A 22,611-nucleotide genomic window follows, 5' to 3' on the forward strand; every position below is an offset into this window, starting at 1 on the left:
CCCCAGGCGGAATTGCACCGCCCTTACCAGGGGCCGGGCTGAGTAATCGCTTGGGTTTGCTTTCAGGAGCTTTTGTTCCCTGAGCGCTTTCCGTAGAGTTCCAGAGGACGGGAATACAAATGGCGGCCTCCTGGTCTCCGGCCCAGAGGAGCTGAGAGCCCGGTGCCCGACTCCTCAGTGCGCCCTCAGAGAACAGCACCCAGTAACTCCCGTCTGCCTGACCTCCGGCCGAGCTCTGAGCTCACCGAGCCTGTGACCGGTTCAAGGTACCCCGGAGCTGTGAGCTTACTGTCGGCTCTGTCTCTGTAGCCGGCTTTCCCGCTCCAATACCCACAAGCTCTGCAACACTCAGACACCCCCTATCCTTCTGTGACCTTGTGGGACCTGAGGCCACGCTCATCCCGCGTGGGCTTCGCCCCGGTTTAGCCTCTGGAGCAATGTCCTTCAGCGGAACAGACTTTTAAAATCCCGATTTTGTGCTTCGTTGCTCCACCGCTTGCCGGGAGCCGGCCCCTCCCCCCCGGGGTCTATCTTCCCGTCACTTTGGATTCACTTCTCCGCCAGTCCTACCTTTCAGAAAGTGGATGTTTTTCTGTTTCTAGAATTGCTGTTCTTCTTCTCTTCGATCTGCTGATGGATTTGCAGGTGTTTGCACTCTTTATATAAGCTATCTAGCTGATCTCCTGCTAGCTGAAGTAGTCTCAGCTTGCTACTTCTCTGCCATTTTGACTCCTCCCCCTCTCTCTATATAGTTTTACCTTTCTTAGAATCTCCTGTAAATTGAATCATAACCCTTTGTATCTGGCTTCTTTCACTTAGTAATGTGCATTTAAGGTTCATCCATGTCAGTGCATATATGAGTGGTTTCTTTTTATTTTTACTGCTGAGTATTATTCTATATTATAGATGTACCTCAGTTTGCTTATTTATTCACAAGTAAATGAACATTTGCGTTTTTTTTCCAGTTTGGGGCTATTATGAATCAAGCTGATAAGAATATCAATGTACAGGCCTTCACAGAAATGTATATTTTTATTTCTCTTTAGTGAATACCTGAGAGTGGATTGCTAGGTTGTATAGTAATTGTATGTTTAACTTTCTAAGAAACTGTTAAACTGTTTTGCAAAGTAGTTCTACTATTTTGCGTCTCCATCAGTGATAAATGAGAGTTCTAGTCATTCTACATCCTCACTGTCACTTAATGCTGTCAGGGATTTTAAAACATTTTATTGTGCATAATGTGGTATCTCCTTGTGGTTTTACTTTGCAATTATGTAACGATTAAAAATAAGCACCTTTTCATGTGCTCGTTTGCCATCTTTCTATCTTTTTTTTTATAAAGTATCTCAGTCTTTTACTTATTTTTTATTGAGTATTTTGTCTTATTGAGTTTTAAGAGATCATTAAATGTATAGATACCAGTCTGGTTTTAAGCAAATATGATTTCTTTCCTGGGACCAAAGTTAGGAACAATGGGAGAGAATTACCAGGAGGCATATTTCTGCTTAGTATGAGGAAGATGTGCCTAAAATCTAACAATAGCATGGACTGCCCTAAGAGTTAAGTTTCCCATTACTTCAGGTATTCAAACAAAAGCTGGATGAACAATTGTTAGCAACAGTGCAAAGCAGATTTATACATTTATACATCATGAAGACTGTTGATCTAAATGGTGTCTAAGGACTTTTCCAAATGTAAAATTTTATATTAAAATAAACCAAGCCAACATTATGTTAATGAGGTACAGAATTTATTGGTTGCATCTAAAAAAAGGAAATACACTCTGAGGGAACCAAGCTAGGATTGTGATAACCCCAGCCACTTTCCAAGCCAGTGAAAAATTGGCTTACAAATCCCTAGCTACTATGTGGAAAGTAGAGATTTTCTGTTCTGCTTTGGTGTTGACTGTGAGTATCCCTGACAACATGGAGGCATTGGGCTATATTTAATCCAAATGATACATACAGAATGGTGGCATTCCAACTATCAATTTTAAACCGGGAAAGTAGCCAAAGGTTATTCCCTAAGTGATGTTGCCTTGTATACTTATTTATTTCCACAATCAATGAACCAATGAAGCGTTAAGTAAACATTATCAAAAAGAACACTGGAAACAAACCACTTTCCTCTTTTTGAACAAAGCCATTGTGTGTCTTCCTCTGAAGTCTGTGTACTTTTTACTACCATATCTCAGAACACAAACCACTAAGACTTAAGAGGAAGGAAAGAGAGGAAGAAAACTGATGTCAACTAAGTCCTAAGAGTATATGAGATCCTTTTACATTTAAGTCAATTAGTTCTCTAAACTTTGTCAGGCAAATTGATAAGGTTGTTTGTGTCTGTGTGTGTATCCATATATCATGAGATCAGCAAAGTTAACCAGCTTCTCAGGAACACATACTTATTAAGTGGCAGATCTAGAATTCAAACCCAAATAATCTGAATCCAAATCCATTGTAATTTTGCGTGGCATTTCAGGGCTCAAAACAGACCAAAGAGTGAGGCCTCTTCAGCATAGAAAAACAGAAGGGCTATAGTCAAAGTTTATAAATTCACATAGCCTATGTGTTTTGTTAGCTTTGTGTTGTTTACCAAATTCCAATATGCTGGGACTAGAAAGCTCTTTGAAACTGAAGAAAATATTGAGTTCAAGACAATTAAAATGAAGCCCTGCTTTACACAGGGGCTAGAAAACGTATGAAACTCATTACCTCCCAGAATTGGTATAGACTGAATATAACCAGCTTCATAAAAGGTTTATATAAATTGATAGATCGTAGAGACCAAATGGATAATTAAGGGAATACAGGATATTTGAGAGATAACCCTAACTTTTGAAATTGATATCAATAAGGAAAATCATGCTCTTTTAAAATGTGATGCCATATATTGGCACTAGAATTTGATGCTACCATCAAACAGACTCCTAAGGAGTAGCTGACTAAACCTTGAAAGCCACTCTTTGGGTGCCTGGGTGGCTCAGTAAGTTGAGTGTGCATCTGGCTCGGGTCATGATCTCAGGGTTGTTGGATCGAGCCCTGTGGCTGCACTCAGCATTAAATCTGCTTAGGATTCTATCTCTCCTCACACTGTCTTTTCCTCTCACTCTATTCTCTTTCTCTCTCAAATAAATAAAATCTTTTAAAAAACAACTTGAGAAAATCTTGTATTCTCCTGGGGCAGAGGGTAGCTAAATAATGGGAACAACTCCTGGACAATTTTTGTGTTCTCATGAATTATCCTTAGCTCTTTGGCTACAATATATGGGCCACCAACCCCATTCTCTCCAAATAATCCTTCGAATAGCTTGGAGAGAAGGTACAACTCTTTGTTCAAGTTTTTAAGGCAGTGAAAGGAAGTTAAGGCAGTGAACTCAAATATTAGAATCAAAACCTCATTGATAGGTGTCTACTACTCAGAGAGAGAGATGACTGTCTCACTGACAAATTTCCCCTGGTAATAATCTGGGAATTTCTATCTTGGGCCAAAAATGGGGATTTTAGTGAGGATTCTTTTAATTGCTAAAGCTATAGCTGCTGTTCCTATCTCTGGGGAATTCTACCAAACCTTCCAAGAAGAAATAACACCTATTCTCCTGAAGCTGTTTCAAAAAATTGAAGCAGAAGGAAAACTTCCAGACTCTTTCTACGAAGCCAGCATTACCCTGATCCCCAAACCAGGCAAGGACCATACCAAAAAGGAGAATTTCAGACCAATATCACTGATGAATATGGATGCTAAGATTCTCAACAAGATCCTAACCAACAGGATCCAAGAGCACATTAAAAAGATTATCCACCATGATCAGGTGGGATTCATCCCTGGGCTACAAGGATGGTTCAACATTCGCAAATCAATCAATGTGATACAACAAATTAATATGAGAAGAGAGAAGAACCACATGGTCCTCTCAATTGATGCAGAAAAAGCATTTGACAAAATCCAGCATCCGTTCCTGATTAAAACGCTTCAAAGTATAGGGATAGAGGGAACATTCCTGAACCTCATCAAATCTATCTATGAAAGACCCACAGCAAATATCATCCTCAATGGGAAAAAGCCTGCAGCCTTCCCATTGAGATCAGGAACATGACAAGGATGCCCACTCTCACCACTCTTGTTCAACATAGTATTAGAAGTCCTAGCAACAGCAATCAGACAACAGAGAGAAATAAAAGGTATCCAAATTGGTAATGAAGAAGTCAAACTCTCTCTCTTCGCAGATGACATGATTCTTTATATGGAAAACCCAAAAGACTCCACCCCCAAACTACTAGAACTCATACAGGAATTCAGCAGTGTGGCAGGATACAAAGTCAATGTGCAGAAATCAGTGGCTTTCTTATACACTAACAATGAAAATACAGAAAGGGAAATTAGAGAATCGATTCCATTTACTATAGCACCAAGAACCATAAGATACCTGGGAATAAACCTAACTAAAGAGGTAAAGGATCTATACTTGAGGAACTATAGAACACTCATGAAAGAAATTGAAGAAGACACAAAAAGATGGAAGACCATTCCATGCTCTTGGATTGGAAGAATAAACATTGTTAAAATGTCTATACTGCCTAGAGCAATCTATACTTTTAATGCCATTCCGATCAAAATTCCACCGGCATTCTTCAAAGAGCTGGAGCAAATAATCCTAAAATTTGTATGGAATCAGAAGAGACCCCGAATCGCTAAGGAAATGTTGAAAAACAAAAATAAAGCTGGCGGCATCACCTTACCTGATTTCAAGCTTTATTACAAAGCTGTGATCACCAAGACAGCATGGTACTGGCATAAAAACAGACACATAGACCAGTGGAACAGAGTAGAGAGCCCTGATATGGACCCTCAACTCTATGGTCAATTAATCTTCGACAAAACAGGAAAAAATATACAGTGGAAAAAAGACAGTCTCTTCAATAAATGGTGCTGGGAAAACTGGACAGCTATATGTAGAAGAATGAAACTCGACCATTCTCTTACACTGTACACAAAGATCAACTCAAAATGGATAAAAGACCTCAACGTGAGACAGGAATCCATCAGAATCCTAGAGGAGAACATAGGCAGTAATCTCTTTGATATCAGCCACAGCAACTTCTTTCAAGATACGTCTCCAAAGGCAAAGGAAACAAAAGCGAAAATAAACTTCTGGGACTTCATTCAAAATCAAAAGCTTCTGCACAGCAAAGGAAACAGTCAACAAAACAAAGAGGCAACCCACGGAATGGGAGAAGATATTTGCAAATGACAGTACAGACAAAAGGTTGATATCCAGGATCTATAATGAACTCCTCAAACTCAACCCACACGAAACAGACAAACACATCAAAAAATGGGCAGAAGATATGAACAGACACTTCTCCAATCAAGAAATACAAATGGCTATCAGACACATGAAAAAATGCTCATCATCATTAGCCCTCAGGGAGATTCAAATTAAAACCACATTGAGATATCACCTTACACCAGTTAGAATGGCCAAAATTAACAAAACAGGAAACAACATGTGTTGGAGAAGATGTGGAGAAAGGGGAACCCTCTTCCACTGTTGGTGGGAATGCAAGTTGGTGCAGCCTCTTTGGAGAACAGTGTGGAGATTCCTCAAGAAATTAAAAATAGAGCTTCCCTATGACCCTGCAATTGCACTCCTGGGTATTTACCCCAAAGATACAGATGTCGTGAAAAGAAGGGCCATCTGTACCCCAATGTTTATAGCAGCAATGGCCACAGTCGCCAAACTATGGAAAGAACCAAGATGCCCTTCAACGGATGAATGGATAAGGAAGATGTGGTCCATATACACTATGGAGTATTATGCCTCCATCAGAAAGGATGAATATCCAACTTTTGTAGCAACATGGATGGGACTGGAAGAGATTATGCTGAGTGAAATAAGTCAAGCAGAGAGAGTCAATTATCATATGGTTTCACTCATTTGTGGAGCATAACCAATAGCATGGAGGACAAGGGGCGTTAGAGAGGAGTAGGGAATTTGGGTAAATTGGAAGGGGAGGTGAACCATGAGAGACTATGGACTCTGAAAAACAGTCTGAGGGGTTTGAAGTGGCGGGGGGGGTGGGAGGTTGGGGTACCAGGTGGTGGGTATTATAGAGGGCACAGCTTGCATGGAGCACTGGGTGTGGTGAAAAAATAATGAATACTGTTTTTCTGAAAATAAATAAATTGGGGAAAAAAAAAAGGAATGATGGTATGTAGTTGAAAGGTATAGCCTCCTCCCCATTACCCAACTCTACCAACTCAAATGCTTTTCGTCATCAAATGTTATAAAAGATATTATAGAAAATGTCTTTTTAAATAAAACAGTTTTCAACAATAGCTTTTAAGAAAAGAGGTATGTTGGATAATTGCCACATTAACAACACATTTATTTAACACATAACAACACATTAATAACACATTTATAACACATAATAACACATTTTTATAACAACACATTAATAACACATTTTATTATTTGACACATTATTTGTCTAAATATATACAGTAAAATACCATTATTTTCCTCTTTTCCCCATTTTGGTGCTCATCTTGCTGCATTTACAGCAGCTTATCTGCTCTTATTCACACAAGAAAGTGTTTGCATGTGCATACACACACACAAAATCACTCATTTTTCATTAGTCCCTGGGAGCAACAAATAGAAAGGCATCCTGCTGGCAAAAGATGTTGCTAATAACAACTTTATGATACTTCCACCATGTGGTTTCAGATTCCATCATTTTTATCAAGATGTTTAGGAATTATTATTTCAAGAAAAAAGTTCAAGTAGCTTTGTCATTTCAGAAGCTGCTTCCATAATGGAATATTCACAGTGCAACACAGTGACTAAATTCAGAAAAACTGTATGCTTAAGGATTTTTCTTTGACAATTGGTCATGTTCCTTATGGCTGATTTCTTCTTCTGAAAACATTTGCACATGTGGAAGGGGGAAAAAAACACTTGAAAGGTTTTGACTTTCATGTGGTAATCACAGCTCCAGCTGCTTCCAATGCCCCATGACTATGATCACTACCAGATAAGCAAAAGACTCTACCCTGCCTGTTTGCTTTAGAAAAAGATGTTTTCCTGTTTCATTCCAATGTCAATGACTAGTGGCAATTCAGGAATACTGTTCACAGGCCCTTTGATTTTTCTAGTGATCTGGAATCTCACTAGAGCATCACACTTAAAAGTCATTGTCCCAACAGTTTATAAGAATAATTATAGTTACAAAATAATTAATTATAAAGAAATAAGTCTCTCACTTTTTAAAAAGATTTTATTTATTGATTTATTTAAGAGAAAGAGAGAGCAAGCACGAGCAGAGAGGAGAGGCAGAGGGAAAGAAAAATGGAGAAGCAGACTCTCTGCTGAGCATAGATTCCGATGTGGGACTTGATCCCAGGACACCATGATTATGACCTGAGCTGAAGGCAGACACTTAAACAACCGAGCCACCCAGGGGTCCCTAAAGCTCTAGGCTTTAAGCCCTGCTAGTTGCATGAACTCACGAAACCCAGCCCCTCTCATTTTCCAAGCCAATGGCTTTGGGGAAACCTTTTGTATCCCCCTATGTGCTTGTCTCTCATTGTCTCTCTCTCTCTCTCTCTTCTGTCCTCTCTCTCTCCCTCTCTCTCGTTCTCCATGACCACATCTCCCTTCCCTGCATAGCGTCCACAATCCATTTTCCCCTAAACTATATCTCCACACTTACTACCTCCTTTGATGTGGCCTCTTCTCTCGTTATAGTTCTCTAGTTCTACCAGTCTTCTGGTCTTTTTCTGAGCTATTTATGATGATTTGATTGTTATTTACCTGTGTTCATGAGTTGAAATGAGCTTAGGGTCCTCCTACTCCACCACCATCTCTCCTCTTCCCTATTAAGAGGAAAATTCTTCTAGTTTGTGGGCTCATACATATGGAACTTCGATATCTTCACTCTGGTGTGACCTGAAACCACAAGGGAGATGACAAAGTGTAACAGACCCTTGTAGGTACCTTAATTGAACCTGTGAAATAAGTGTTGGTGCAGGTAATGTCTGAGGTCCCTTCTAACCACAGTCTTGCTCACTCTACCACCCCAACACTGATCACAGGACTTAGGGAGCCACAACCCAGTGAGTGGCCATGTGGAACCTTCTGGTGCCTAGCCACAGAACAGGTGTGGGAAAGTGCATGGGTGGGGCAGCAGCAGGAATTATCAGTGGATAGGTGGCTGGGAGTTTGGTGGGTTCATTGTGAGCAGGATCCCTATGCTCCCCTCATGTGAGTGCTCTCCTTGAGTTCTGCCCTGCAATCCCCAGGCATGCCTGTCCTGAATATCACCTGAGTGGCCCTGTGGAACCTTATGGTTCTCCTACACCAGAAAAAAAAAAACTTTTCTTTTTTTTTAATGGTAGTTTGACCTCATCTGCCAAAAGACCTATGTTTGGTCCTAGCAATCCCACTTTAAGGAATTGACCCTATAGATTTAGTATATGTGCCACAGACATATATACAAAATTTTTTATTACAGCATTGTTTGTAGTAGCAAGAGAAGAAGAAAAAACTAAATATTCATCAGAAACACTTCAGTTAAATTATGGCACATTGATGCAATGAAAACCCATGCAACATTTTTAAAGAGTGAGAAAGCTTATTCTTTGCAGGTTATATTAAATAGAATGATCTACAACTTATAGAAGGTGAAAAAGAAATTGGTACAAAACTATATATAGAATACTATTTCTGTGGGTAAAAACCACACCGTTTCAGTGTTTTTATATGTGTAAAATCCTAAAGGGTACAGCATGAAGTCATGAAACTAACATTTGTTGTTTTCAGGAAGGAAACTTGGTGGCTGAGGGACAGAGATGGAAGGGAAACTTTTCACTGTGTACTGTTTTATGCCTTCAAATTTTGAGTGTTGTGAATGTATTACCTTTCAAAAGAAATACAATGAAAACACTTTTAAATATTACAAAAATTCCATGTTTATATTGTGTTCATATATTCATATAAATACATAAAAATCAGAAGATCTGTAATGATACGCAGCAAACAGCAAATGGGTATTAATACCCTAGGAGGGGAGGTGGGAGGCTAGATGTCTGTGTGTGGTGGATCTTACTTTTTACTTTATTGCTTGAATTTGAAAATGAGATTTCATTTACACCAGTGCAGCACATAAAAAAGGACTTGCAACATAAGACTAGGAGCACTGGGCCAAGAGAGTACAGTTTTCTCAATTCAGCCATATATGCATAAGGCACTCAGCACTATTAACTTCGTCTTGAGTCATCAATCCCTTGAGTCTTTCTGATTGATTGAGGTAATAATACCTTGCCACACGAGAACTCACAGTGAAACAGCAACATGACTATCAGTTTATAATGCCCTCTGTGGAGAATAGTGAATTTTTTTGATATCAGAAGAGCTATCCAAGAGGCAAAGAATATGAAAGACAAGCAATGGAAGCAACTTTTACAACTATTGCAGATACAACTCCCATTTCAAAAGTATATGATCTGAAGACGTTGTCATGTTCTATTGGTTTAACAAAGTTGAAAGTGACTGCTTTGTACATAATGACCTTGACAATGTTGATGCTGTAAGTTAAAGTTCACTGTCATCTTTATATTAAGTTTAATAGTGTTTCTTATGTAAAATTAGGACTCGCAGATTATTACCCTACCAACCTTTATCCTGGGATGTGACTCTAACCAGATGCAGTTATGCAGTCATATGGAACCTTGCTTTCTAGTGCTAGAAAAGATGTCTCTAATTACTGGATTCAGTAAATATGAATCCAGATTGCTTGCAAAAAAAATGAATATGTAGTCTTTGAGGATACTGAAAAGAACTTGTGATTTATAGTTAGTAATCCTGTGTTTAAGACCTGGATACATTGTATGGTAGCTGTATCACTTTGGATCATTAACTATTTCTAATAGTTAACCAACTGTCCTTACCCTTTTACCTGTCATACAAAGTTATTGAAACAATAAAATGAGATAGTATTATGAAATCATTTTGTAAACTCTGTAGTGTTGTGCAAATACTATCATTGTCATCTTTTAGCACATACAATGACAGATAATGATAAGTGGCTATAGTAGCTTCCCTCACATTGTCATAAAGAACATTTTCCATTTAGTTTTAGGATCACATGGTAACTTTTAAAACATACAACTTCCAGAAGGTCTCACTTAAAATTTGGCACTGTAACTTATTTCTGTCACTTCATGGGGAAAAGTAAAAATTAACATTTTATAATAATCATAGAAAATACCTGGTAATAAAACATAACAGAAATTTGTTGTTTAGTTTTACATCTTTTTGAACTGCTAGAAATAGACAAAAAAGATAATATAAACACTGATTTTTTTCTTTTAAATTTCAGTTATCTACCTCATATTCTACCATGCCATCTTTGTGTTCTTTACCTGGACCTACTGGAAGTCTATATTTACACTCCCACAACAGCCAAATCAGAAGGTAAGAATCCTGGTTACTTCCCAAAGGCTAAAGAGACAGGAAAGCAGAAATACAAACAAACAAACAAAAAACAAACAAACAAAAACCCCAAAGAACAGAAGATGAGAAAAGAAACAAATAGCCTTCATTTAAGGAGAAGAGATTCAAGGTAATTTTTAAAAAGTCCTCTTAATGATAAAGGCAAATTAAGGGTAGGCAAATTAAGGAATATAGTGTAATCCCAGGGGAGAGAGTTGGAAGAACCTGACAGGCAACAGATCCAGAGAAAGGCTTCCTGCAGAAAGATATAGAAGGATAATCTATCGTAAAATCACTGGCCATAGATATATTGAAAACTAAGAAACCATTATTTGAATTAGATATAATTGTTTTTTAAAATTTTTATTTCAATTCAATTAAGTTAACATATGTTATTAGCTTCAGGAGTAAAATTTAGTGGTTCATTAATAGCTTATATCAGATCGGACAAGATGGCGGGGTACTAGGAAGAGGCATCTTTTCAGCTGGTACCCCAAAGTGACTGATTACCTACCAACGAACTCCGATCACCCATGAAATCAGCCTGAGATCAGAATTATACACGTCTGGATCTCTACAGGGGCAGAAGATGCCAGTGAGCGGGTAAAGCAGAATGGGAACAGCGGACTGATATTGGAAGATAAACAAAAGGGGGAGGGAGCCACCAGAGGTGACCGGTGCAAAAGTAATACCCCGATACGAGCGAGAGTGCCCTGCGTCTGGGGACCAGCATTAACTTGGAGACTGGTTGAAAGCACTCCAAAAGAGCAAAGGATCGCGGGGGCAAATTGTGGGAATCGGGGCGGCTAGGGACAGGGGCTTAAGTCCCCGGCACGGCCTCCCCGGCGCGGAGGCAGAGAGAGTGAAGCGGTGAAACCGCTCCTGGTCCCTAAGCCGCCAGCGCGCCCCAGAGCGTGGGGGGTTCCGGCTCCTGTGAGGGGATGGGAGCCGTGCCTGTCTGCAGAACGCTCACTAGCCCTACCACAAAGCTTGAGATGCGCGCGCACGTCCCTCCAGCTCTCCTGGGTTTCTAAGGCCTGGGGGCGCTTCTTGACCCGCGCTATTGTTTCAAAGTCTAAGCCGCGCACGCGCGAAACTCTTCCCCGGACAGAGGCGCGCAAAAGCCCAGCCTGCGGCTTACGGACCAGCGCCCCGTTCTCAGTGCCCCAGACGCGCGCCCGACCCACAGCCGCCTCTGAAAAGAGGTGCGCGCAAGCCGGGCACTCCCTGCCCGGGCCGGCGGCAAAATCTCAGTGTGCGATCGCTGCTTGGAACCTCTCTGGCGGTCAGGAGCTCCCAGACAGCCGCCACTGCCTTGGCTTTGGGGACGAGCAAAAGATACTGCGCCCCCAGGGTCTGAAACTTAGAACCTGCACTGCCAGCGTCCAAGGGGGAATTTATTCAGCTTCTGCACCCAGACTGAGGCTTCTCTCTGAGACGGAGATCAGGAAGTGTTCCAGGGTGCACCTTGACTGCACCAGAGTTGATACATCCAGCTACATCTGTTCAGTCTTCTCCCACCAAAATGACTAGGAGGAGGAATGCCCAACAGAAGAAAAATACAGAGGATGGACCTTCTGCAACAGAGCTAACGGCTATCAACATAGACAATATGTCGGAAAGAAAATTCAGGCTAACAATTATCCAGGCAATAGCTAGGTTGGAGAAAGCCATGGATGACCAAACAATTGATTAGGGCCAAACTGAAAGCGACCAGACAGGATGTTCACAATGTTAGGGCGGAGCTTAAAGCTACCAGGGAGGAGGTCCACAATGCTCTCAATGAGTTCCAATCCAATCTAAACTCTCTCAAAGCTAGGGTAACTGAGACAGAAGATAGAATTAGTGATCTGGAAGACAAACAGATAGAGAGAAAGGATCAGGAGGAAGCCTGGAACAAACAGCTTAGATCCCACGAAAGCAGAATTAGGGAAATAAATGATGCCATGAAGCGTTCCAACGTCAGAATTATTGGAATTCCTGAAGGGGAGGAGAAAGAAAGAAGTCTAGAAGATATCGTGGAACAAGTCCTTCATGAAAATTTTCCGAATCTCGCGAATGAAACCAGCGTTCATGTACTAGAGGCTGAACGGTCTCCACCCAAGATTATACACTCCAAAAAAACATCACGACACCTGATAGTCAAATTGAGAAATTATAATTGTAGGTATAATCTCTTGAAAGCCGCCAGGGCAAAGAGGCTCCTTACTTACAGAGGGAAGCCCATCAGAATAACGTCAGACCTGTCCACAGAGACCTGGCAAGCCAGAAGAGGCTGGCAAGATATATTCAGGGCAATAAATGAGAAGAACATGCAGCCAAGAATACTTTATCCAGCAAGACTGACATTCAAAATGGATGGAGAGATAAAGAGTTTCCAAGACCGGCAAGGCTTAAAAGACTATGCAACCACCAAGCCGATACTGCAGGAAATATTAAGGGGGGTTCTATAAAAGAGGAAAAATCCCAAGAATAGCATTGAACAGAAATATACAGACAGTCTACAGAAAGAAAGACTTCAAAGGTAACTCGATGTCAATAAAAACACATCTATCAATAATCACTCTCAATGTGAATGGCCTAAATGCACCCATAAAACGGCACAGGGTTGCAGAATGGATAAAACGACAGGACCCATCCATATGCTGTCTACAAGAGACCCATTTTGAACCTAAAGATACACACAGACTGAAAGTGAAGGGGTGGAGAAGCATCTTTCATGCCAATGGGGCTCAAAAGAAGGCTGGGGTAGCGATTCTCATATCAGATAAATTAGACTTCAAACTAAAGACTGTAGTCAGAGATACAGAAGGACACTACATAATCCTTAAAGGGACTATCCACCAAGATGATCTAACAATTGTAAATATCTATGCTCCCAATATGGGAGCAGCCAATTACTTAAGAATACTGTTAATCAAGATAAAGAGTCATATTGATATGAATACACTAATCGTAGGAGATCTTAACACGCCTCTTTCAGAATTAGACAGATCATCGAAGCAGAAAATCAATAAAGAATCAAGAGCATTGAATGACACATTGGACCAGATGGACCTCATAGATATATACAGAACATACCACCCTAAAACAGCAGAATACTCATTCTTCTCAAGTGCACACGGAACCTTCTCCAGAATAGACCACATACTGGGTCACAAATCAGGACTCAACCGATACCAAAAGACTGAGATTATTCCCTGCATATTCTCAGATCACAATGCTTTGAAACTGGAGCTCAATCACAAGGAAAAGTTCCGAAGGAACTCAAACACCTGGAAGCTAAAGACCACCTTGCTTAAGAATGCTTCGATCAACCAGGAGATCAAAGAAGAACTGAAACAATTCATGGAAACCAATGAGAATGAAGATACTTCTGTCCAAAACCTATGGGATACAGCAAAGGCTGTCCTAAGGGGAAAATATATAGCCATCCAAGCCTTGCTCAAAAAAATTGAAAAATCCAGAACACACCAGCTGTCTCTACACCTTAAAGAACTGGAGGATCAACAACAAATCAAACCAACTCCATACATAAGAAGGGAAATCATCAAGATTAGAGCTGAGATCAATGAGGGAGAAACCAGAGATACAGTAGAACGTATCAATGAAACTAGAAGCTGGTTTTTTGAAAGAATCAATAAGATCGATAAGCCACTGGCTACACTAATCCAAAAGAAAAGAGAGAAATCCCAAATTCATAAAATTATGAATGAAAAGGGAGAGATCACAACTAACGCCAAGGAAGTAGAAACAATCATCAGAAGTTATTACGAACAGTTATATGCCAATAAGCTTAGCAACCTAGATGAAATGGATGCATTCCTGGAAAAATATAAACTACCAAAATTGAACCAGGAAGAAATCGACAACCTGAATAGACCGATATCTAATAACGAGATTGAAGCAGTGATCAAAAATCTCCCAAAAAACAAGAGCCCAGGACCTGACGGATTCCCTGGGGAATTCTACCAAACCTTCCAAGAAGAAATAACACCTATTCTCCTGAAGCTGTTTCAAAAAATTGAAGCAGAAGGAAAACTTCCAGATTCTTTCTATGAAGCCAGCATAACCTGATCCCCAAACCAGGCAAGGACCATACCAAAAAGGAGAATTTCAGACCAATATCACTGATGAATATGGATGCTAAGATTCTCAACAAGATCCTAGCCAACAGGATCCAACAACACATTAAAAAGATTATCCACCTTAATCAGGTGGGATTCATCCCTGGGCTACAAGGATGGTTCAACATTCGCAAATCAATCAATGTGATACAACAAATTAATATGAGAAGAGAGAAGAACCACATGGTCCTCTCAATTGATGCAGAAAAAGCATTTGACAAAATCCAGCATCCGTTCCTGATTAAAACGCTTCAAAGTATAGGGATAGAGGGAACATTCCTGAACCTCATCAAATCTATCTATGAAAGACCCACAGCAAATATCATCCTCAATGGGAAAAAGCCTGCAGCCTTCCCATTGAGATCAGGAACAAGACAAGGATGCCCACTTTCACCACTCTTGTTCAACATAGTATTAGAAGTCTTAGCAACAGCAATCAGACAACAGAGAGAAATAAAAGGTATCCAAATTGGTAATGAAGAAGTCAAACTCTCTCTCTTCGCAGATGACATGATTCTTTATATGGAAAACCCAAAAGACTCCACCCCCAAACTACTAGAACTCATACAGCAATTCAGCAACGTGGCAGGATACAAAGTCAATGTGCAGAAATCAGTGGCTTTCTTATACACTAACAATGAAAATACAGAAAGGGCAATTAGAGAATCGATTCCATTTACTATAGCACCAAGAACCATAAGATACCTAGGAATAAACCTAACTAAAGAGGTAAAGAATCTATACTTGAGGAACTACAGAACACTCATGAAAGAAATTGAAGAAGACACAAAAAGATGGAAGACCATTCCATGCTCTTGGATCGGAAGAATAAACATTGTTAAAATGTCTATACTGCCTAGAGCAATCTATACTTTTAATGCCATTCCGATCAAAATTCCACCGGCATTCTTCAAAGAGCTGGAGCAAATAATCCTAAAATTTGTATGGAATCAGAAGAGACCCCGAATCGCTGAGGAAATGTTGAAAAACAAAAATAAAGCTGGCGGCATCACCTTACCTGATTTCAAGCTTTATTACAAAGCTGTGATCACCAAGACAGCATGGTACTGGCATAAAAACAGACACATAGACCAGTGGAACAGAGTAGAGAGCCCTGATATGGACCCTCAACTCTATGGTCAATTAATCTTCGACAAAACAGGAAAAAATATACAGTGGAAAAAAGACAGTCTCTTCAATAAATGGTGCTGGGAAAACTGGACAGCTATATGTAGAAGAATGAAACTCGACCATTCTCTTACACTGTACACAAAGATCAACTCAAAATGGATAAAAGACCTCAACGTGAGACAGGAATCCATCAGAATCTTAGAGGAGAACATAGGCAGTAATCTCTTTGATATCAGCCACAGCAACTTCTTTCAAGATACGTCTCCAAAGGCAAAGGAAACAAAAGCGAAAATAAACTTCTGGGACTTCATCAAAATCAAAAGCTTCTGCACAGCAAAGGAAACAGTCAACAAAACAAAGAGGCAACCCACGGAATGGGAGAAGATATTTGCAAATGACAGTACAGACAAAAGGTTGATATCCAGGATCTATAATGAACTCCTCAAACTCAACCCACACGAAACAGACAAACACATCAAAAAATGGGCAGAAGATATGAACAGACACTTCTCCAATCAAGAAATACAAATGGCTATCAGATACATGAAAAAATGCTCATCATCATTAGCCCTCAGGGAGATTCAAATTAAAACCACATTGAGATATCACCTTACACCAGTTAGAATGGCCAAAATTAACAAAACAGGAAACAACATGTATTGGAGAGGATGTGGAGAAAGGGGAACCCTCTTCCACTGTTGGTGGGAATGCAAGTTGGTGCAGCCTCTTTGGAGAACAGTGTGGAGATTCCTCAAGAAATTAAAAATAGAGCTTCCCTACGACCCTGCAATTGCACTCCTGGGTATTTACCCCAAAGACACAGATGTCGTGAAAAGAAGGGCCATCTGTACCCCAATGTTTATAGCAGCAATGGCCACAGTCGCCAAACTATGGAAAGAACCAAGATGCCCTTCAACGGATGAATGGATAAGGAAGATGTGGTCCATATACACTATGGAGTATTATGCCTCCATCAGAAAGGACGAATATCCAACTTTTGTAGCAACATGGACGGGACTGGAAGAGATTATGCTGAGTGAAATCAGTCAAGCAGAGAGAGTCAATTATCATATGGTTTCACTCATTTGTGGAGCATAACCAATAGCATGGAGGACAAGGGGCGTTAGGTATAGGGAATTTGGGTAAATTGGAAGGGGAGGTGAACCATGAGAGACTATGGACTCTGAAAAACAGTTTGAGGGGTTTGAAGTGGCGGGTGGGTGGGAGGTTGGGGTACCAGGTGGTGGGTATTATAGAGGGCACAGCTTGCATGGAGCACTGGGTGTGGTGAAAAAATAATGAATACTGATTTTCTGAAAATAAATAAATTGGGAAAAAAATAACAATAAAAATTTTAAAAATAAAAAAAATTAAAAAAAAGTTTAAAAAAAATAGCTTATATCACCCAGTGCTCATTACATTAAGTGCCTTCCTTAAGGCCCATCACCCATCCACCTCCCCTCCAATAATCCTCAGTTCATTTCCTATAGTTAAGAGACTCTTATGGTATGTTTCCCTTTCTATTTTTGTCTTATTTTCCCGTCCCTTTCCCTATTTTCATCAGTTTTGTTTCTTAAATTACACATGGTGTGAAATCACTTGGTATTTGTCTTTCTCTGACTTATTTTGCTTAGCATAATACTCTCTAGTTCCATCCTCATCATTGCAAATGGTAAGATTTCATTTTTTAGGATGCCTGAGTAATATTCCTGTGTGTGTGTATGTGTGTGTGTGTACACCACATCATCTTTATCCATTCATCTATTAATGGACATCTGAGTTCTTTCCATATTTTGGCTATTGGGGTTATTGCTGCTACAAACATTGGGTTGCATGTGCCCCTTAAAATCAATATTTTTGTATCACTTGGAATAATACCTAGCAGTACAATTTCTGGGTAGTAGGGTAGTTCTATTTTTAACTTTCTGAGGAACCTCCATACTGTTTTCCAGAGTAGCTGCGCCATTGTGCATTCCTCCATTAGTATAAGAAAGTTCCCCTTTCTCTGCATCATTACCAATATATGTTGTTTCTTCTGTTGTTAATTTTAGCCATTCTGACCAGTGTGAGGTGATATCTCATTGTGGTTTTGATTAGTATTTCCCTAATGCTGAATGATGTTCAAAATTTTTTCACGATAGCCATTTGCATATATTCTTTGGAGAAATGTCTGTTCATATCTTCTCCCCATTTCTTGACAGATTATTTGTTTATGGATGTTGAGTTTGATAATTTCTTTATAGATCTCAGATACTAACCCTTTATCTGAGATGTGATTTTTGAACATCTTCTCCCATTCTGTCCATTGTCTTGGTTTTGTTGATTGTTTCCTTTACTGTGCAAAAGCTTTTTATCTTGATGAAATCCCAATAGTTCACTTTTGCTTTTGTTTTCGTTGTCTTTGGAGATCTGCCTAGCAAAAAGTTGCTGTGTCCAATGTCAAAGAAGTTGCTAACTGTGTTCTCTAGGATTTTGATGTATTCCCTGTGTCACATGTAGGTTTTTCATCCATTTTGAGTTTATTTTTGTGTATGCTATAAGAAAGTGGTCAAGTTTCATTCTTCTGAATGTGGCTCTCCAATATTCCCAGCACCATTTGTTGAAGAAACTGTCTTTTTTCCAATGGATATTCTTTCCTGCTTTACCAACATTAATTGACCATAGAGTTGAAGATCCATTTCTGGGTTCTCCATTCTGTTCCATTGATCTATATGTTTGTTTTTATGCCCATACCATACTGTCTTGATGATTACAGCTTTGTAATAGAGCTAGAAGTCTGGAATTCTGAGGTCACCAGCTTTGGTTTTCTTTTTCAACATTGCTTTAGCTAATTAGGGTCTTTTCTGGTTCCATACAAATATTAAGATTGTTTGTCCCGGCTGGGACAAAATGCTGGCAGTATTTTGGTAGGGAATGCACTGGATGTGCAGATTGCTTTGTGGAGCATACACATTTTAACAATATTTATCTTTCCAATCCATGAGCATGGAATGTTTTTCCTTTTGTGTTTTTGTGTGTTTTCCTGAACTTCTTTCCTAAGTATTCTATAAATTTCAGAGTACAGATCTTTTATCTATTTGATTAGGTTAATTCCTAGGTATGCAATGGGTTTTGGTGCAGTTGTAAATGGGATCGATTCCTTGATTTCTCCGTCTGCTGTCTCATTGTTAGTGTATAGAAATGCAACAGACTTCTGTGGGTTGATTTTATATCTTGCAACTTTACTGAATTTCTGTATCAATTTTAGTAATTTGGGGGTAGTCTTTAGGGTTCTCTAGATAGATTATCATGTCGTCTGTGAAGAGTAAAAGTTTGACTTAATTCTTTGCCAGTTTGGATGCCTTCTATTTCTTTTTATTGTCTGATTGGTGAGGCTAGGACTTCCTGTACTATGTTGGACAACAGTGGTGAGAGTGGATATCCCTGTCATATTCCTGAACCTAGGGGGAAAGCTCTGTTTTTCCCATTGAGGATAATATACACTGTGGGTCTTTCGTATATACCTTTATGATGTTGAGGTCTGTTCCCTCCATCTCTACATTTTGGAGACTTTATCAAGACAGGATGCTGTATTTTGTCAAATGATTTTTCTGCATCTATTGAAAGGATCATATGGGGTTCTTGTCCTTTCTTTTATTAATATGTTGTATCACTATGATTGATTTGTGGATGTTGAACCACCCCTGAAACCCAGGAATAAATTCCACTGGGTTGCAGTAAATAATCCTTTTAATGTATTGTTGGATCCGAATAGCTAGTATCTTAGTGAGAATTTTTGCATCCATGCTCATCAGGGATATTGCCCTGTAATTCTCCTTTTTGGTGGGGTCTTAGTCTGGTTTGGGGATCAGGGTAATGCTGGCCTCATAGAATGAGTTTGGAAGTTTTCTTTTTATTTCCCTTTTTTGGAAAAGTTTCAGATGAATAGGTATTCTTTTTTCAATTTTTGGTGGAATTCCCTTGGGAGGCCATCTGGTCCTAGACTCTTGTTTCTTGGGAGATTTTTGATGATTGATTCAATTCCTTTCCTGGTTATAGATCTGTACAGGTTTTCTATTTCTTCCTGTTTCAGTTTTGGTAGTTTATATGTTTCTAGGAGTGCATCCATACTTTCCAGGTTGTCTAATTTGTTGGCATATAATTGCTTATAATATGCTCTTATAACTGTATTTCTTCAGTATTGGTTGTGATCTTTCCTCTTTCATTCATGATTTCATTTATTTGGGTCCTTCTTCTTTTCTATTTGATAAATCTGGCTAGGGGTTTATCAATATTATTAATTCTTTGAAAGAACAAGATCCTGATTTTGTTGATGTGTTCTACTGTTTTTTAATTTCTATATCTTAGATTTCTGCTCTAATCTTTAATATTTTTCTTATGCTGGTTTTAGGCTTTATTTGTTTTTCTTTTTCCAACTCCTTTAGGTGTAAGGTTAGGTTGTATATGTGAGACTTTTCGTATTTCTTGAGAAAGGCCTGTATTGCTATATACTTCCTTCTTAGGACCACCTTGGCTGCATCCCAAAGGTTCTGAACTGTCATGTTTTCATTTTCTTTTGCTTCCATGTATTTTTAAATTGTTCTTTAATTTCCTGGTTGACTCATTCATTCTTTAGTAGGATGTTCATTAACATCCATGTATTTGTGGGGCACCTGGGTGGCTCAGTGGGTTAAAGCCCCTGCCTTCGGCTCAGGTCATGATCCCAGGGTCCTGGGATCGAGCCCCGCATCGGGCTCTCTGCTCAGCAGGGAGTCTTCTTCCTCCTCCCTCTCTCTCTGCCTGCCTCTCTGCCTACTTGTGATCTCTGTCTGTCAAATAAAATAAATAAAATCTTTAAAAAAAATCCATGTATTTGTGCTCTTTCAAAATTTCTTCTTGTGGTTGACTTCAAGTTTCATAGCATTATGGTCCGAAAATATGCAGGCTATGAGCTCAGTTTTTTTTCTACCAGTTGAGGCTTGATTTGTGGCCCAATATGTCATCTGATCTGGATAATGTTCCATGTACTCAAGAAAAATTTTTGTCCTCCTGCTTAAGGATGAAATCCTCTGAATATATCTATGAAGTCTACCTGTTTCAGTGTGTCATTCAAAGCCCTTATTTCCTTGTTGATCTGCTTAGATGATCTGTCCATTGCTGTGAGTGGAGTGTTAATGTTCCCTACTATTTTTGTATTATTATCAATGTGTTTCTTTGATTTTGTTATTAATTGGTTTATATACTTGTCAGCTCCCAAGTTGGGGACATAAATATTTACACTTTTTAGATCTTCTTGTTGGATAGACTGTTTATTATAATATAGTGTCCTTCTTCATCTCTTACTGCAGTCTTTTGTTTAAAATCAGTTTGTGTGATATAAGGATGGCTACTCCAGCTTTCTTTTGATGTCCATTAGAATGATAAAATTTTCTCCACACCCTCACTTTCAATCTGGAGGTGACTTTGGGTCTAAAGTGAGTCTCTTATTGATGGGTCTTCTTTATTTTATCCATTCTGATACCCTGTTTCTTTTGATTGGAGCTTTGGGGCCATTTACATTTAGAATAATTATTGAAAGATATGAATACAGTTCCATTGTATTAGCTATAAAGTCACTGTCCCTGTAGAATGTCTCTGTTCCTATCTGGGCTCTTTCTGTGCTCAAAGGATCCCCTTTAATATTTCTTGCAGCATTGATTTGGTGTTCACAAATTCCTTTAGTTTTGGGGAGTGCCTGGGTGACTCAGTTGGTTAAGTATCTACCTTTGCTTCTGGTCATGGTCCCATGGTCCTGCGTTTGAGCCCTGGTCAGGCTTCCTGCTCAACGGGGAGTCTGCTTTTCCTTCTCCCTATGCCCCTCCCCACACATGCTCACTCGTTCTCTCTCTCTCTCTCTCTCGCTCTCTCTTACTCTCTCTTTAGTAAATAAAATCTTTAAAAAATATAAAATCCTTTGGTTTTTGATTTTTCTGGAAACTCTTCATCTCCCCTTTTATTCTGAATGACATTCTTCCTGGATAAAGTATTTTTGGCTGCATATTTTTTCCCATTTAGCACACTGAATATGTCATGCCAGTCCTTTCTGGCCTGCCAGCTCTCTGTGGACAGGTCTGCTGCCAGCCTTTTGTGTCTACCTTTGTGTGTGAAGGACCTCTTTCCCCAAGCTGCTGTCAGAATATTCTCTTTGTAGTTTATAAGCTTCACTATAATATGTTGAAGTGTTGACCTATTTTGTTGATTTTGAGGGGGTTCTCTGTGCTCCCTGGACTTGAATGCCTGTTTCCTTTCACAGATTAGGAAAATCTCAGCTATAATTTGTTCTAATAAACCTTCTGCACCTTTCTACCACTCCTCATCTTTTAACATTCCTATAATATGGATATTATTTCACTTTGTTGATTCATTGAATTCCCTTAGTCTACCTTCATGATTTAATGGTTTTCTTTCCCTTTTCTTTGCAACTTCCTTATTTTCCATCATTTTGTCTTCTACATCACTGACTTCCTCTTCTGCTTTTTTCATTCTCATTTGTATGGTGTCCACTTTGGACTGTAATTTGGTAATAGCATTTTTAAATTTCAGCCTGACTAGATTTTAGTTTTTTTATCTCTATAGTAAGGGATTCTCTAGTATTTTCTATGCTTTTATCAAGCCAAGCTAGTATCTTTAAAATTATTTTTAATTCTATTCAGACATCTTTCTTATATCAGTATTCATCCCTGGCAGTGAGTACTGCCTCCTATTCTTTCTTTTGGTGTGAATTTCTTCATTGTGCCATTTTGTCCAGGAAAGAAAAGAAGAAAGACATAGAAAACAGCAAAAACTTAGAATTAGATCCTGAATGTGTTTTGGTCCACTTGTTGAAAGAAACTAGACCCC

The 22,611-nt window shown here is 39.3% G+C and overlaps 1 protein-coding gene across 1 annotated transcript in view; it reads left to right on the plus strand.

Moving 5' to 3' along the window:
* Window positions 1-22,611, plus strand: part of ZDHHC15 (zinc finger DHHC-type palmitoyltransferase 15) — a 201,653-nt gene that overhangs the window by 71,909 nt on the left and 107,133 nt on the right. The window contains exon 3 of the mRNA XM_044235924.1: window positions 10,383-10,477. Coding sequence (XP_044091859.1) covers window positions 10,383-10,477 — 95 coding nt within the window. The remainder of the gene's footprint in view (window positions 1-10,382; window positions 10,478-22,611) is intronic.

This window comes from Neovison vison, chromosome X, assembly GCF_020171115.1.
Source record: "Neovison vison isolate M4711 chromosome X, ASM_NN_V1, whole genome shotgun sequence".
NCBI classification, from domain to species: domain Eukaryota; kingdom Metazoa; phylum Chordata; class Mammalia; order Carnivora; family Mustelidae; genus Neogale; species Neogale vison.